Below are 19,561 nucleotides of genomic sequence, written 5' to 3'. Positions count from 1 at the left end.
ATGTAGCGGAATGGTTGTAAATTATAATTATATAGAACCGCGTGATTTTCTAACATGTGCAAAAGACTTAGTACAGACCTACACAGAAAAAGTGTTTAATAACGTGAACGCAGTTAAGATAAATTGCATCTTTAACGGACAATTTATTTGTAAAGAGATAAGTGATATTAAACATATCTCAACCCGCAATGCAGTTTTATACAAAACTGATAGTTTTAGTGAATGGTACAATACAAATATAATAGAGAAAATTCTAAAAGAATTGAGTGAGTTTCAAGAGCGTGATAGCGGATGGGCGTTGGAAAAAATTCTGAATTTAATTATAAATATAAATTATTATAACCCGCTGCATATAGGTTGTGCCATCGAGCTTCCAGAATCTATTAAGAATAAACAGGCTGTGATAAACATACACAGTGATGATAATACATGTTTTGCATGGGCTGTAACGGCTGCACTCTATCCGGCAAAACCGAATACTCATCCACAACGAAAATCTTCATATCCTCATTTTACAAATGTTTTCGATGTTAGAAGTATAACGTTTCCGACTACATTAAAACAGATTCCGAAATTTGAGGAAGATAATGATGTCTCTATTAATATTTTTACTATGGTGGAAGAGACTGGGTGCGTTCGGGGAGACACTGCTAGCGCAATTTAGCGCTACCAACTGTTCATGTAACTGCTCAGTAGCGCAAACGAATAGTGTTTATGACTTTTATGACTTCACATGCTAAACGCTTTCAACGCAGTTCGCACCCTCGGATGTGTTCGGGGAGATGGTATAGCGCTATTCAGCGCTACCGACTGTTCGTGCAGTTTCGAACGCGCAAATAAAATATTGTTGTGACGTCATTACCGCACGCTATCAACACTATCCTATCCGAGCTTGTGTCGCTACAGCGTTGAGCGTTTCAGCCAATCAAAACTCGCAGCGCTTATTCTAAAGTTTAATCAATAGCCAATCACATTTCGGTAGCAACTTTCAACGTAACAGCCAATCAGAGCTTTGCACTGGCATTTAAATTTTAAAGTGAATTTCAATTATCAGTATCTAAGATTTTTCTACAGAAAAATACTTTTAAAATTAAAAATGGAGCAAGAGCAAAAGAAAATAGTATTGCATGCAGCTGCTGCAGTAGTAGTAGAAGAGATTTTGAGCTCTTCGTCATCTTCAGATGAAGAAAACCAAATTGCTGAAATATCCTTAAAACTTGGTAGGAGACTAATTGTTTATCGTATCCAGAATTATGTGGATAGTATTGTGGAAAATTTTACGAAGGAGCAATTTAAATCTAATTTCAGGTAGCTAATAAATAAGCATTAATGCTTTCCAAAGTCCTGTGTTCGTGTTAAAAGATGAGTCCATGTCCTTGAACCGAAAAATATCTGTATGTCCTGTCCAGTACTTATTTTTCGATTTAGAATTGCACATAGATACATGACCTTTGCACATGTTATTATATGCCTTGACCCTTTATGATGAAATTGATGTCATCAGCAATTTATGTCCCCAACAGCCAAACAATTCTTATTTGAAATAGTTTTCCATAGTTTATATATTTATTAAGTTATTTTTCTCTCTGGAGTAATTGAAATTTGTATTTCATTGGTTTACATTCAATAAAATCATAAACGATGGATAACTACAGTATAAAATAAAAAATTGTTGTAGGATGTATCCAGAAACATTTGATTTTATATTAAATTTATTAAAACCGCAATTAATAAGGCAAATAAATGGTGGAAATCAAATGATTGCTCCAAAAACACAGCTTTTGCTAACTTTATGGAGGCTTGGTACTCCTGATTCTTTGAGGTATAATTAGCTCTAAAATAAACCATTATATGCTATCATTGCATAACATGCATAATCTACCCTGCTCTATTTTTATGCATTTAGATCTATATGTGAAAGATTTGGTGTTGGAAGGAGTACATTCATGTATATAACGCGAAGAACGGTGAAAGCGATTATTAGCAAAAGCCATATTTTCATTAAATGGCCATCTAATGAATACTTAGAAGAAGTAATGAATGGTTTTGAAAATAGTAGTGGCTTTCCTAGAGTCATTGGTGCAATAGATGGAACGCACATTAACATACCCGCTCCTAAAGACAATCATGCGTCTTATGTTAATCGAAAAGGCCATCATTCGATACAGCTACAAGTGCGTTTATTTTTTAAATATATTCACGATGAATCCCTTATAGCATTTGTATAAAAATTAATTTGGTTTCTAGGCTATTTGCGACCATAAGTGCAGATTTACACATGTGTATACTGGACAAGTGGGATCAGTGCATGATCAGCGGGTCTTCCGACAATCGGAAGTGGAAAGTTACTTGGGAGATGACTTAAAATTTCCACAAGATTGTCATCTGGTTGGTGATTTAGCATATAAATTACATGAAAATTTACTGACACCATATAGAGATGACGGCCACTTGACAGAAAGGCAGCTAAATTACAATTGGTGTCATTCGTCAGCAAGAATTGCAATTGAACGAGCATTCGGGCTTTTGAAAGGACGATTCCGAAGCCTATTAACGGTCTTTGCTATGCAACGTCTGGATCTTATACCCATGCATATACTGGCATGTTGCATTCTTCACAATATTTGTTTATTACAAAATGATGAATTAATTGTAGAAGAAATTTCATCTGCAGAGCCTAACATATGTGTCGATAACCACACAAATGCATCAATTACAGCAGCTGCAAAGTCAAAAAGAAATTTAATATGTGCAAGATTAAATATGAGAGATGTATAAATGTATTTAATAAAATAAAGTTTAATTTAATTCTTTGTTTTTCTTTTATTTATCACAGACCAATATTTTTGTACCATACACTCATTCATACGAATACTTATGCCTTGCATATATAGAAAAATGCATTATTTGTATTTCTTAGGTTTATTTATGTATTTTTAAAATATCACTCAGTCTTTTAATCACAGCAAACCATTTTGGTAACATGTTAAAGATGTTTTAAGCCAACCTGTAATATTTTTGATATTATGCATTAAACATAACCTCACATGTCATCAAATAATTAATTGTACTTACTGATTACGACAGTTATTCATTAAATTTTATTTAATATATGTTCCAATTTTTCTAGCAATTGTTGCTTTATTTCCATTTTTTGAATATGCCTTTTCTTCTTCTCCTCTTCATTTTTTCTTAGTTCTCTAATAACATCTGAGTTATTCAGCTTACGTTTACCTAAAATCAGGTAATTATACTTCTGTTAAAGAAATTTTATTATTTAACGTTACTACTCTGAATAAATATCATTGGTACTTACGAGATTCAGAATTCTTGCACTCCTCATCGTTATTATTAGTAGTCACGTTAGTTGATGAGATTGTAGCAATAGGTGCCATAAATGGTTTTTCTCCAATAAGACTTTCCATGATCTAAAATTGCAAGAAAATCAAAATAATCATTGAAAACAAATACAGATAATAATATATTTTTACATTATGCATACAAAGACTTACATCAAAATATTTCCACTGTCGAGCACTATTCCCAGAACGGCTATTGTGGTCTTTGATAGCTTTATACGTGCGTTTCATAGTGTTGAGTCTTGTCATACACTGTTTATATGTGAAGCTAAAACCTTTTGTATTTAAAACTCCAGAGATTTCTTCCCATACTCTTTTTTGGCTCACTTTGCCTGAATTCATTTCATTTTCTTTCTTTCGATATTCTTCAATTAATAACAGAACAGCGTTATGACACCATTTAAATTGGTTATTAATACTTGGAGAAGAAGAATTATTACACAAAGTACCTGGATCTGAAAACAATGAAAGATATATAATATATTTGCTCTCAAAATTTATAAGTCGGCTCTATGGTTGTATAATAATTATACACTGACAATGGTTTAATATGATTCTATTTTTTAGGAGAAATATCTGAATAGCAAATAAGAAATGAAGAAATACATAGTTGATCTCGTATTAAGAAGTTCTGTATATGTATATGTTATAAACCTTTACTTTTAAATAATTTATTAAATGAGAACAGAACATTTATTGTCGAATGATAAAAATCAAATTTATTACCATCTACGAATTCTTCTTCTTCTTCAGTGAGTACTCTGCGATGTGGTAAAGTATCAGAGTAGTCTATTTCAGAGTTTGCAGAGGTAGAAGATCTCATTTCAACTGAAGATTTGTCTGCAGAATTAACAGTAATTGAACTGTTAGCTAAATCATTAAATTTAAGACATCAAACAAAAATAAAAGATTCACATTTTAGAAATAAGTTTAAAATGATGCAAAAAATTTACCACTTTCATTCTCTAGTAGCCAAAGTTCACGAGCCTGGTTCAATAATGATGTTGCGAAGAACTCATCTATATGCAAAATAAAATATAACCAAATAAAAAGAAAATTGAAATTATTTATTTGTAATATCTAAAACATACCTTGTTCTGCTTTAACAGCATCGTCAGGTGAAACATTGAGTGTATAAAACTCATTAAATTCTTTATCGTGAATTGTAATTTGCACAAAATTTGATAATTGTTCCATATTGCATGAATTCAAATGAAATTTAGTTTTGTAGGGAAAATTATGAGCCAAATAATCTAGAAATACGTAAACAAAATGCCTGTATTATGTAGGAGTACTTGATTAAGTTAAATATGTACTACATACCAAATGGGCAGAACTTTGAAAACTGGATTCGATTCGGAGCATGGGAAAAGACACTGGGCCTAACAACTAAAACCGGCTCAAACACAGTTTCTTGCATTAACGCGCGCATTAAAATTTAGGCTCGAATTTATAAACCAAACTAAGCTCGAATTTCAGCTTAGCAATTACTTAAGACGAAGACTGAGCTTAGCACTGTATTGAAGATTAAAGTGAGACAATTAATTTTACCTCAGATCGTGCTAAGCTTAAGTTCCGTTTATAAATTCGGGCCTTAAATTCCCTCTCATTCCTTCTTCTCTCACGCTACGCTATGAACACTGTTGCTGTTCGCGGAGCTTACGTTTGTTAGCGCTAAATGTCTTTGCGAACGGCGCTAGTAGTGTTAGCGTTAATAGCATTGATAGTGTCTCCCCGAACGCACCCACTGAGACGAATGAGAATACAATCATAGCACCTCTACAATTAACAAAATGCAAGAGGACCAGACACGCTAATCTTCTTCTTCTCGAGCATCAAGGAGCAGCACATTTTATATGCATCAGGAACCTTTCCAGACTGCTAAATGGACAGCTTACTAGAGGAAAACGCTCTCATCTTATTTGTGATCGGTATGTTTTACTATATATATATATATATATATATATAATTACTGCTTCTATATTCTAATATTACTTTTTCCCTTCTATAGTTGCTTACACTATTTCCACAATGATGAGAAACTAAAATCGCATGAACGTGATTGTGCGCAACTCAATAAAAACATCAGAATTGTGCTACCTGACAAGGACCGTTGGGTTTCCTTCAATAACATGAAGAACAGTGAGAGGGTGCCATTTGTCATATACGCTGACATTGAATGCTTGCTTGAAAAAGTTGAGCAAACGGATGACGAAATTGGTATTTATCAAAAACACATACCTTTTAGTATAGGTTATTATTTTAAAAGCGTTCGTGATTCATCGCTCTCAACTTACAAATCATATCGTGGACTCGAGTGTATAGAATGGTTTGTGCGAGAACTCGATAAAATTGCTAGCATAGCGAGCGAAAAACTAAAGACTGTAGTGCCTATGAGAACGCTAAGTATTAGTGAAAAGCCAGTTTGAAGCTTTTTCAAAAATTTCGATTTAAAGGAACTTGCAGAACATTTAATGGGTGAGTTTAGTTTTCTCCTTCATCAATGTATTGATTTTGAATCATTCCCTTTAGCTTCGTTAGTAGAAAGAGAATGCCCTCATGCATTGTCTATTAAGTTATCATTGCGCTCGCGCGATATCTTAGCTTTTGATACTTTCCTTTACATTGCGTCAACTCGCTCTTTCCATCAAATCAGTCAATGATGCTTGTACTAAATTGAATTGGAATTGTAATATAAAGGATTTTGTTATTTTTAAAATTAATCTAATAGCCAGATTAAAGAATTAAATAGCAAAAGTATTACCGCACGCGATCGATAATTTTTACATTCTAGCTGGGTGCTCATCAATTGTTTTTCACTTTCCCCACTTTCCATTATGCAGTTAAAGTCGTTCGAAAAGGACTGAAAAAGGGTGATTTTTAAATAGAAATAACTTTTAAACCTCTTGAACGATTCGAACAAAATTTTACACGTGCACTCAGTTTGTCACCCCGAACCTCCAGTTACGAGAAAAGGCGGTCGTTTCGTTACACCCTGTATATTTATTTCGAATGTCTTTTCCTAATGAAATAAAATATTTTTTTACATATATCTAATCATTTATGACTTTAACAGCTGTAGCTTCAAAAAGTGACTCCAACATTACGAAGAATATTTCTGATGGCTGTGGAATTAAAAATAAGTAACCCAAGATTTGTATTTGTGATTTAATTTATTACATCTATTGCAATAAATTTATTTTGAAATAGCTCATATTATAGAAAAACGATTCATCGTTCTTGACAAGTAAACGCGCATGACTGACAGAGATAAGACGATGTAGCCAAACAAAGTATTTATATAGCATATATACTGTATTAAAAGGCTATCACAATATAAATCTTACATATTGAGTAAGTAAAACAGAGATATCCTGTGTTATGCAGCGAACAGGTAGACTGAAGCGTGCGCTAGAAAGAGAGCCCGCTATTTAAAGTGCGAGAAGAAGACAGACTGATAAACACACAATATTTGGGTAAATGCCGCAAAAACCAAAGGCTATTGAACCCAGAGTAATTGTTTCGAGATCAAACAGCTGACCTGTCAAATAGATCGAAAAATTATTTCTTCTTCTCTAATATTCACATACGGAAGGAGAATATCATTTTGACTTTAAACATAGCACAATTGAAAGTGACAATATTTTTTAAAGATATAAATGCATATATTGCTGCTCTGTGGATATAATAAGTATTTATTTTAGCAGACACATAGACATCCACTGTTATTATAGGACAATCATTTTCTGATTATATCAGTATTGATATTTATTAACTCCTTTGTGTTTCATAGTTAAAGGAGTATATGCTTCAGTATCCGAAAGATACTTATATATGTTTCCAATGATTTATTAACCAACTGTTTTACATTTATTTTAACGTTTGGAATGGGATTTTTTTTTCTTTTTTTAAAGAGATTAAAATGCCTTTATGCACACCAACAAGCAGACTTATGATTACAATTCTTGTCTCCTTGCTGGTAGTGTGGGACTCACGACCCCCAAGAATTACCATTGCTCTGATTATATCAAAGTTGGTTCAAGCTCCCTGGTTCTTTAAGGTCTAAACACTACCCAATAAACAATCCTCCTTTCATTGCTCTTTACAATTGTAATGCTTTTATTCATATTGCTTTGCAAACTAGTCGCTAAATGCAGACTGAAATAATTTGTTGAAGCTTTGCAAAGTAGTCGCTAAGTGCAGACTTTCCTTTCACATTTTATTCTACTTCGAAATCATCATCACTATCTTCATAAGCATGCAGATTTAGGTTACTTTTAGCTGTAACAAGTTTTGAAGAATATAATGAATTTTTCATTAATTCTAAGTGCTGTTTTGTTACAGTCATTGATAGTGATGTTTCTTCTTTGGATCGAAGTGCGTATTTTACTACGCAAATTGCATTCAATGTTTCATGTGAGTAGTGGTAGCTAGGGGGTTCCTGTGACATGGGGGTGAGGGGGGTGCGGGTGTGCGGGGAGAAGTGTCTTAAGAGCTGGGGTATATTGGGTGATGAGGGAGAGTGCGGGTGTGCGGGGGAAGTGTCTTAAGAGCTAAGGTTCATTGGGATGATGAGGAGAGTGCGGGTGTGCGGAGGAAATGCTTTGGCTGTGGGGAGTGAGAGAGAGAGAGAGAGAGAGAGATCCCTCTCACCTTCTCTTTCTCTCTTAGTCTATCACCCGTCTCCCATCAGTCTAGGGCCCGGATGGTTAATTATCCTACGGGTCCACTAGTTCCTTAAGGCTTACCCCCTCTCCCATGACCCTAGGACCCGGATGGTTAGTTATCCTACGGGTCCACTAGTTCCCTAAGGGTTACCCCTCTCCCATCACCCTAGGGCCCGGATGGTTAGTTATCCTGGCAGTTACCCAGAGAACTTTTTTTGTATTTTAGTTGGTGGAGGAAAAAGTTTCATTTTTCTCCATTAGGTGGCGATCACGAAAATTACTGGGGAAAGCTACACCGATAGGGGTCCTGAGCATCTTACGAACCGCCATTTTTTTTCTTAGACCTGCCCTCGGAGGGTCTTTTCTACCTCCACATACTTCTCCTAGACCCTCCCACTATTTTTCTACTATAGACCTGCCATTTAACTTGATTTTACATTTTTCCTTACACATTGAGCACTAGGTAGATTTTTTTCCTTTTATGAGTTAGTAATAATTATAAAGTGCTTTTTTCATTTTTTTCTGTTTTTCTTTTTTTCTTTTTTTCTTTTACGGATTAAATTACGGGAAATAGTAGTAGGGGAAAAGAAAGAGACTATTAAATAACATTTATCATATAATTAAAAACGAACATGAAACTTATATAAAAACGAATATACAATAATATTTAGCCCATTCAGCTAATAACAGCTTCTGAAACATAAAAAAAATTTATTAATATCAAGTAAATTGCGAACTTAATTTGTAATATTTACCTTTTATTTGTTTCCGCACCCACTTTGCGAAAATATCCACTTCTTGGGCCACACAGTGGACTGGCTTGTTCTTTCTCGTATACAATAATTTATGCAAACTACATATTTGCGTATACGTTCTATCCCACAAAAAACAAGCTTTGCTTGTAAAAAAAGGACGGCAAGTACATAAGTCGTATCTAGTATGATTAATATATAGTAATATAAAATATTTTAATTAAAAAAAATAGTGAAATCCAAATGTTAGGTAAGTATAAATTTTTTCCATGGCGAAAATTGAAATTTAGAAAAAAGTAAATAGTAATACAAAAATTACTTGCCAGGCCCGTTGTATGCAATCGTATTAAATAGCCACATTTTTAACTTACGAGAAGCAATGCTTATATTGCAAGATAGCAACTTACACATGAATATTACGGGCCCGGCAAGTAATTTTTGTATTACTATTTACTTTTTTCTAAATTTCAATTTTCGCCATGGAAAAAATTTATACTTGCCTAACATTTGGATTTCACTATTTTTTTTTAATTAAAATATTTTATATTACTATATATTAATCATACTAAATACGACTTATGTACTTGCCGTCCTTTTTTTACAAGCAAAGCTTGTTTTTTGTGGGATCTTATAACGTTTTGTAAGAATATAGGAATTAAAACTAAAAATTGTTTTAACTAATTCAATCTAATAAAACATTTTCCAATGTTCTCATCGTTCCATAATGTAAAGCTTCAATTCGAGATATTAATTTATTAATCTATTAAATATAATTCAAAATATTACAATGATGAGTTCTTATCATAATTACACTTTTAGAGGCATTTAACATAGGATTCAATGACTGTTTGAGTTATATTTTCAACATCATATACCCAATATCACTTTAAAGCCTTTCGCTTTCAAAAATTTGTTTCTAAATTTACCTTTAAATCCACTTTTTTCTTAAGTGTTACTCTCACTATCATCTTTGCATTATGGCTCTTTCCCTGGTAAACTAGTGACATTTATATATTCTTTTCATTAATATAAACTGTAAAATATATACCAATTAATGCAATGGAAGTCTATGTTTTTTAGGTATACTGCTTTCAGTTTCTTGAAGTTACACACTGTATGTTCTATTACATGTGAAATATTGAAATTATGAATTCCTTTCATATTTACACATTTACATAATTTTATTATAATTTTCATCAACTATGTGATTTCTAATTCCAAAGTTGTATGCCCAAAATCACCTGCAGGTACTTCACTCTCAAGGATTTTCTCATAAATTAACTCATATTTATCCATCACTTTTTTAGCTGTTAACCTCAACATCAACTTTGAATTATGGCACTTTCTCCAGGACACTAGTACCATTTATATTTTCCTTTCATTAATATAAACTAGGAAATACACCAATTTATACAATGGAAGCCACTCTTTTGTGGATATACTGCTTTCAGTTTCGCAAAGTTATTCACTGTAAATTCTATTGCATGGAAAATATTAATATGATGACTTCTTTTCATTGTTTCATTTCTAGATGACGTTATCATTAAAATTATGATTTAATTGACTTATATATTTCAAAGGGTTTATGCCCAAAATCACCTGCAAGCCTTTCGCTATTAAAAATTGGCTTCCAAATTAATTTTTTAATTTCTCCACCTTTTCCTTAGGTTTAACTCTCAACATTAACTTTGCATTATGGCTCTTTCTATGGTAAACTGGAATCATTTCTGACTTCTTGTATTAAATATTACACCTTAACCCTGCACAATGACACAATAAACACGTTATTGTAAATCAATCTGAAATAAAATCTCACTAAGTACCAAAAGATATATTACATATTATATTATAAAAATCAATGTTATTCTTATCAAAAATTAAATTTGAATAATTTTTTTTGTTAATAATAATAATTTCTTTCTATTCTGATTGGGGAAGCGTAGGTAAATATTTGGTTTTAATACTTTTTTTATATTATAATTGAATATTAAATAACGATTAGAAAATATTTATCTGCTTTTCTTTAATCGTAGTAATAAGAAAGATTTATTGTCTCCTGGAAAATTGTTTCTATATATGATATAACCTATCGGACAGTTGAAATCCATATGAGTTTAAAGAAAAAAAAATTTAAACATGAATTTTGTTATTGATTTCCATACCTGGAAGTTTAGCATATGTTTAAACCTCATCCTTCTCTGTTTCATTTACAACCTTCGTTAATCTGCATTCTCCAATGACAGGGTATTTCCAAGAATTGTTATAGCATTTGGCACTGGTTGGCATCAAACTGCAAACTATGAAATAATGCCTATATATAACTTTGTTTTAATTAAACAAATTCTTTTTACAATGTACTTACTTTACATGAAAATGTTTATGTTTATAGCTGTTGAGACACTACCGTGTGTCTTAATTATGAGTGAATGTAACAAGATCATCCTTACCTGTTTTATCTGCAATAACCTGCATTTTTGAATAACAGGGTATTTCAATAACCTTTGAAGTACATCTGGAAAGAGAGACTCAACAAAGTAAATGTTATATTTTAATACATGCTTGAGCTGAATTAAAAAATAAATAAATAAACAATTAATTTTTAATTACATACATTTTAAGCGGTTGAATGAGTTACACATACTTTACCATGTGATAATGAACAATTGGCTTATCTTTTTCTTTCGCTAGTAAATTGACATACCATTGAGTCATCAACAGTTAATCACATTTCAAACTACTGTTTCCATTGCTCAACTAGTACTCCGTAGTTGCATTAAACCAAAGCTCTGTTTTCCAGCAACACATGGCAGCACTATCTTCTTTATCTATTTTATTATAAAAAGTAGTAATATCCACTGGAACTGTAACTGATTCCTCTTTAACTGTGGTAGTACATTTTGGTGCTTGCATTTTTCCAAGAATTGTTATAGCATTTGGCACTGGTCTGGCATCAAATTGCAAACTATGAAAGGATACCTTGTATATAACTTTGCTTTAATTAAACTAATTTTTTTCACAATGTACTTACTTTTCTTAAAAACGTTTATGTTAATTGCTGTTGAAACACTACCATGAGTGTTGGTTATGAGTGAACGTAACAACCTCATCCTTCTGTTTCATTTACAATTTTCGTTAATCTACATTCTTCAATAACAGGGTATTTCCAAGAATTGTTAGAGCATTTGGCACTGGTATGACTTCAAATCAGAGGAGCATACAAGGAAAATATTTTATTTATAACCTGAAATAAAATCCCACAAAGTACCACAAAATATTAAATTTTAATATATTTTACAATGTTGTGTTACTTATCTGATTCTCCATCAGACTCCTTCATGTATTTATTCCTTTAGTTTGTTTAATTATCTACACTTTGAATTATATCATACTATTTTTATCCCAACAGAGTAATTTTGATTTTGACAGTTCTATCGAAATCGATCGAAATTTAGGGTTATGCCGGTATTGAATATAGCAGGTGAATATAGCAGCCAACTTCAGCCCGAGACATACAGAGAAAAGGGAGAAGAATTTCAACTTCGGCATATATATAGCTAACAGAGTATGAGATCTCTGGATTGCGTGAACCGATTTTAATGTTTATGGGCTCAAATGAAAGCTCGTTCAAACCCATTTTGAGAAAAGCTTTGCTTAAATCATGATAGTGGATTATTCACAAAGAAAAATCGGTTTGAAAATTAGGACAGCCAAACTTGCTGTATAAGAGAGTAGTGCCTCGACGGCCGTATATACATGTCATTATCTACTTTTTTCTGTACTTGCCGTCGAGACACTACCGTGTCTCTTGATATTCATTTATTAATATATCGAATTTGGGACAGTTGTATGCTTCTAAGTTCATACTGATAATCCCCAGTGAATTCAGAACATCTCGTTCAATGTGGCCTCCTTTGTATGCCACTATCGGCCGTTCACAGTCGTTGTTGATTTGATTGATAAAATCAAATACGTCATGTTGGTTGTATTTTTCACAACCAACATTTCCTTATTCAATTCCGTGTATATTTTTAAACACAAAACTCACTGTCTTTTTATCACTCAAATTTAATTTTTCATAGGGCACACTGACCCTAAACGCCCCGTAATGCATATAATTATTAGCCAAATTTTTTATAGCTATTTCTTTGTAGATAATTTTTTTGTTGACCATAAAGCCATCAATGTCAATAATATGCGTAATTTCGTTTAAACGTATCATTGTGGCAGAGTAGCTTAAGAGTCACTAGCTTAACTTGAACTGAAGATTTTCTGAACTGAAGACTACCCTACACGCTCCTCAAGATTTTTTAAATGCTGTAAGGGATGTGAAAAATTTGATCTGTGGTGGGAGGTGACTAACCAGACACTCTTAGAAACACCATTGGTCCAAAGAGTGAATAGTTAAGGATAGTGGGAGAATTGAAATACTTGGTTTGAAGAGAAGGGGAAAACTTTAGAGAAACAAAAAAAGAATATATTTAAAATAAAGGCAAAGTGTAATAAATTTAGTATAGAAAACGCTAACATGATGATCCTAACGTTCGTCGATTTTCAAGGATTCTATTTAATGGATAAGACATTTATAGTTAAAGAATTTGCAGTTTTACAAGAACTAAAAGTGCATCATATTTTATTTTCACCCCCCCTTTCCACATATTTGGTTAAGTGAAGAGGAGAGAAAGAAAACAGAGTAAGTATATTTTATAACAAACAATAACGAATTATTATTTTCAATGAATAAGGAATTTCTTTTTCAGTTCAATCTTTTTCAATCATCATGGCTTAAATTGGATGGATGGTTATTCACCATATTATAAATATAGAAATATTATAAAAAAATATGTATATGAGGATACGGTTTCTGTAAAAGAGGTGGAAAAGTTAAATTGGTTAAGGAGTATTTGTGATTTAGAAACTAGTAATGTAGATGAATATGTTTGGGGAAATTATAATTTAAAAGATGGTTTATATAATTCACAACTTCCTATTTGCATGAATCATGAGGGTATATGCGCACTGAGAAATGTATATTATATGAAATATATGTATGAATCAAAAATCTAGAATATATGTGTATTTTAAGCATGAATGCATTCTTTTTCTTCAACGCGAAACCTGATCCGTAAAGTATTTATGTCACTGAAGTGTCTCGGAGACTGATTATTTGAAGGGCTCTCCATCTAAGATTTTTCATTAGTTTCACGCTGATCATTTAAACGGAAAGAACTACGATGTCGCTTCTAAATAGAATTTTAAATAGCCAGGATGAATATCGTGAGTGGGTACGTGATTGTCGCGATTACATTAAAAAATTGAGAGTTGCTAGCCGCAATGCACGTATAGGGGCAAGGCAGAAAATATTTACGGAAATTGCTCAGATACAGTGCCGATTAATCAGAGCAGCAAGAGAAAAAAGTTATTCTTCAAATCACGCTCTTAAGAATCCCGATTTAAGAACTCAGCATGAATATCGCGAGTGGGTTTGCAAGTGTCGTGATTATATTCGAAATTTGAGAGAATCCAACCGGAATGCAACTCCAGATGCTATACAGAAAAATCTTGCAGAAATAAAATGTATTCGAAAGTTACTTCTCCATGCGGCGAAAAATAAAAATTGAATTGGAGCGGGCATTAGTAGAGGAGCTATGCGGTTCCGATGACAGGGAGTGGGGGAAGCTGTTTTGTGGTGTGGAAGGGGGATGGGTGGGGATAAGACTCTCTTAGTATGATAGTGGTGGGGATGAGGAAGGAAAGGGTCTTATAGTGGGATCGAGTTTGGTTAGGGAGGGTGGGGATATTTTTCACCCTATGTCACAGTTGGAAGGTCTTATAGTGGGACCGAGTTTGGTTAGGTAGGGGGTATTTTTCACCCTATGTCACAGTTGGAAGGTCTTATAATGGGACCGGGTTTGGTTAGGGAGGGGGTATTTTTCACCCTATGGTACCGTTGGTTAGTTATCCTACGGGGACCTAAGTTATCCTACGGGACCCTAGTTGAGGGAAGGTTTTTTCATCCTTCGAAGTCGATGGTTAGTTACCTTACGTAGCCTAACTATTTCCGACTCTGCTACACAGATAAACTACACTTATTGTATGTCCTTAGAGGGTACTATTTGACCATTCAGAACCAATCCTAGACCCTCCCACTATTCTCTCCTTCTATGGACCCTCTCTCTAGACTTTCATTCAAGAAATCATTTACCTTTCTACGAGCGAATTATTTAAAGTGATAAAAAGATGTTTGACTAAAATTATACATTCGCGGTACCACGGGATACGGCTATAGAGAAGCTAGCCTTCAAGAGGAGGATGTGGATAAAAAGGAGGAGGAGGAGGAGGAGGAGGAGGAGGAGGAGGATGAGACATGGAGATTGGATGAGTAACTGATAGTAAAACTTTAGTTATTGAATAAAAAAACAGTTTTAAGAATTTTTATAGCCTTCCCTGACTTATCTTTTAGCCATTTTTAGCTTTTCAGGTAAGCATATCATACGATCCATCTAACAAGCAGGCTAGGTATTAGAAAGGGAAAGAGTTGTCAATGCACTTCATTTTTTTGAAGGGTAAAGCAAAACATAACTTTTACCTAGACATTAAGAAGCTGTATTGGCACCATTCTAGCGATTGGAGAACTGATTGCTGCGTGTGCTGATATCTTCTAGAACGGATATGCTCAAGTACCTGACGCCTGAGATCATGTCATGACTTGTTACTTGATTTATGAACTTTTAAATCCTCGATTTTTCCATATTCTCTCAATTTTTTATATGCCTAGCTATCGAGAGGAATGTGCTCGTAAATTTTACCGTTTCACTTAAGAAAAGTCTGCAACACGTTTATGCAATTAAAAGAATTCTGGAGAAACCACTGGTAACGTGTCATGACCTGTTTGACGCAAATTTTCCCCAGTTCACTTTAGAAAAGTCTACAACATGATTATGCAATTAAAAGAATTCAGGAGAAACCGCTTGTAACGTGTTACGACTTATTTGACGCAAATTTCGTAGGCGGGCAAGAATACCCAACCACCCAAATATTAACTTCCAATAAGAATGCATCTCATCCCCTTCCATGAATGCATCTCATCCCTTCCACAATTTTTAAAACCCTTGTTGTTAGCAATCGGGAAATTTCAGTCAGTCAGTTTTCATTAGAAGCTTCAAGGAGGTGAAAGATCCAGTGCAAAGCTATATTCCGAATATTTTCCTTGCTGTACCACAGAAACTCTTTTGGGTGGTAAGAATTATTCTTTTATTATTATTCTCTTTTCTTGTTATTCTACTTCAATATTTTTCTTTTCTCAATTTCTATGTTTTTTCACAGAAAAAAGATTTAACCAAGATCAATGCACTTGCAAGTGTAACTTACGAACCTAAGACTTTCGTAAAGCTGAATATTTTGAGGAGAATAAGGAGTATCAAATCACTGAATTAGTGAAAATTAAGACTAAATATGGAGAGAAATTGATAGCGAAGCTGGCTACCGACGAATGGTTCTTCCTACCCTCAAGGATGATGAAATTACTGGAGTCGCCTGAACTAATCAAAGAACTTCAAAATGCTGCATCAGCGAATACATTAAAAATCTTATATGTTGGAGGACGATACAATAATTTAGAATTTAAAGTTACCCAATGATAATCATAATATAAATTTTGGAAATGTTTATAAGGAATGACATCAATAAATGTTTTTTATATCTTATTTATTTATTTTTTCTTTATCCCTCACTACATTAGTAAGATACATATAAAACTAGTCTATTAACTTACATTTCTAACAATACTAGTAAGCGGGTTATAATCAACGATTTTATCATGTATAATTAAACAAAACGCAGTAGTATTACTTGAAATATTTCTAGTAAAATCAATCTCAATTTTAACATCAACAGTGCCTGACTTTATAGATTCATTTTGATGCGAACAATCGATGACGAAGAGAGGACCGTATTCCACAAAGTTTTTGTAATTAAGCATTGGTTTCGACTGTTTTTCTCCTGCATAATATGAATGGATAAATTTAACATACATATCATATAGTACAGAATAACGGGTTTTTTCGCTATCACTATCAATTCGGTCATATGGATAAAATTCTGAATTCAGATAGACTTTAACATCACGAACAGAACTGTCATTGAATCTAAGCACCTCCATATGCTGCGTACTCTTCTTATTTTGTCTAAATGCTAGTATAACATATCGAGGTTTCTCCAATTGTGTTGCAGCTTTTACGGCCCATGTATGCCTCTGTGTTTCAGGTAGAAGTGGATATTCGTAGAGTTCCCAGGAACGAAAAGCCATGGTTAGACTTTTGTTTTGCTCAATCAAACGTAGAAATTTAAGTTTTGTATAATCATTCAGTGATACATGAGGAATCCTCCACTGCACTTTTTGCAAATCAATTTTGGAGTTGATGATTTTTCTCGAAGAATATAGTGAATTTATATCATCACGTGCTCGAATAAGAACGAGTTCATGACGTGCATTTATTATAACTCTTCTGTAGTCTTCACAAAAACCGAACAGCATTTGCAATGGTACACAAAAGTTGAAATGATTCGTAGACCTGTGATCTGTTAGAAACCATCCTGAATGACGTAGACTTGCACTTTCCTCAGCAGTTAAGGAGATGAGATTCTTCATGGAGCTAGTAATACCCACATTCTTACAGCGATCAATCTCAATACCATTCAATTCATAACGAATTTCATCAAACAAGAATGCCATGGAATTACAGTCAAGTCCTACGACATCTTGGGCTGTTGCATCTGGAGCACGGGTTCCAATGATTATCTTTCCCTCAATGTAGAGATAACTTTCACAGGGTAGAAGAATTAAATCTTGCTGTTGTATAGGAATTCGAATTTCATCACTATTTCCCAATGAGGCATTTGCATAAGGATTGTATGCATGCATTTCCATTTTAGTGATGCGATTGTCGAACACCGGTTGAGCGGTTACATCTAATGGATCCATTTTTATTTCTAACGTTGAAACCCAGTGATTGTAGAAAGGTGATATTTCTTCTTGTTAATGATGCTCTAACGTTACCTTCGCTCAATGTATTTTGTCCTCCAGCGTTACCTTCACTCAATGTATTCTGTCCTGCTGCAGCAGTTGGACTGTTAGGCTCATCGAGTATCGGTGATTTATAAGTATTCTTGTAAATCAACATTTTCTAATATGTAAACGAATTGTGATTTCTTCACCTCCGAAATTTACTATATGATCTTCCTGATCGAGAATACGCAAGGTGAGACGGTCAATTACTTTCGCAATGACTGGCAAGTAAATGACGTTCTTCGGTGTTTCTGCGATTTTATAACCTGGCGGAACACTCGGAAAAAATTCATGTATAACATGTCGAGGTCTACCGTTTGTGTACGCACCAGCTGTAATGTTGCATTCAATTCGTAGAATATTTACTCTTATAATGTTTACGGGCTCGTCTGATTCAGCTAGTGTGTTCGGTGGAATAACACGATCTGATGAAAAACCCAACAAAGAGCCTATATTGTTAGGTTGTGTAAAATCAATTTGATATTTACACTTTATTTCACTTTTTAATGTATTATTATTAGCACGTAGAACAATTACTTATTTTTCATCACCTTCGAACATCTGAGCACGTAAAAATTCATTTATAGCATTGAGCTCATAACAACCTCTAGGTATAGTTAGCTCCTGATCATCAACGTAAACTATATTGTTTGTCTCATCAACATTAGAGATTGAATTGAAGCTCTGAAAGTCTACGAGACCGAGTTCATAATGTCCATCTGGATGATCGATCGGGGGGAAAAAATCTGAACCCCAATACCGAGTCACGGCCAGAGAGTGTAACTGTTAAAGACATTGTTCACGTAGAAACTTGACACACAACTAACCGCATATGCTTGAATCATACGATTGATATTGGTTATGGTTGTAGTAGATTATAGCAGAAGGTCCAAAATATTCCACAAGTTCAATTGGAGGTTTTAAATTTCCGATGGAATCGAGATACTTAACGTGCTTATTACGTTTAACGTAAGCGACCCAATGTGTTCCAGGACCTTGTTTATCATCAAGATTCACGATTGCGCACTCATTGCGTAGCGCATTTTGAGGTAGAGATGTACGCATAAAGACTCCCCGAAAATGCGGTATTTTACGGCAGACGTTTGATAATTGCATATTACTAGTAGGTCCAGATTTAGCAAGTCCATTTATTTTCTTTTCCTTTTCCTTTTCACTCCCTCTCCTATTCGACTGTATGGTGCGAGGTATAAACCTTGTCCCCGTCTCGCTTCCATTAAGCGATTGTGTCGATGCATTTCTTCCAATTGTTTTTTGGCTGCTTTGGTGTCGTTTACAGCCTTTGCTATACCTGCTGCACCGCCAGCTAATGCGCCCACCGCACTCAGCAGCGGAAGCAATGGTAATAAACCCCCCCGTTTTGTTTTAGTAAGTGACTTTTTCCTCAATAAACCACCTCGTTTTTTCGGTACACGAATTTTTCTTTTCTTCGTACTTTTTCTAGACACTCGCAGTCCTAAGCCGAGTTTCCGTTTTGTATTCATTGATGCCCAGACAGCAGTCGCTTTCGCTCATTCACCTACGGATGAGTCACTAGCTATGATACGTTGTCGTGCACGGCGTGCAAGTACTTTATCAGCATGATGACGCGAGGGCAGGTCCTTATATACTGAATATGCGATATCATGCTCACGGCAAGCATCATCCAGAGGGTTTATTCCTCGATCACCACGTGCTAACCGTTCAGGAAGGCGAGTACCT

At 34.1% G+C, this 19,561-nt stretch overlaps 1 protein-coding gene across 1 annotated transcript; it reads left to right on the top strand.

Annotated features, from left to right (window-relative positions):
* The first annotated feature begins 590 nt into the window (after window positions 1–590).
* On the top strand, window positions 591–3,001 carry LOC136776125 (putative nuclease HARBI1). The gene is made up of 10 exons (XM_066731500.1): window positions 591–681; window positions 756–812; window positions 965–993; window positions 1,055–1,308; window positions 1,679–1,822; window positions 1,907–1,926; window positions 2,008–2,174; window positions 2,248–2,772; window positions 2,837–2,909; window positions 2,967–3,001. Exons 1-10 carry the CDS (start codon window positions 591–593, stop codon window positions 2,999–3,001), a joined length of 1,395 nt encoding a protein of 464 aa, XP_066587597.1.
* The last annotated feature ends 16,560 nt before the right edge of the window (window positions 3,002–19,561 follow it).

Source organism: Prorops nasuta, unplaced genomic scaffold, assembly GCF_024137725.1.
Source record: "Prorops nasuta isolate Cenicafe-Biocafe unplaced genomic scaffold, Cenicafe_Pnas_1.2 PNAS00009, whole genome shotgun sequence".
NCBI lineage: Eukaryota > Metazoa > Arthropoda > Insecta > Hymenoptera > Bethylidae > Prorops > Prorops nasuta.
Note: the sequence above shows the minus strand (reverse complement) of the source record. Positions and strands in the feature narration are given on the sequence as shown.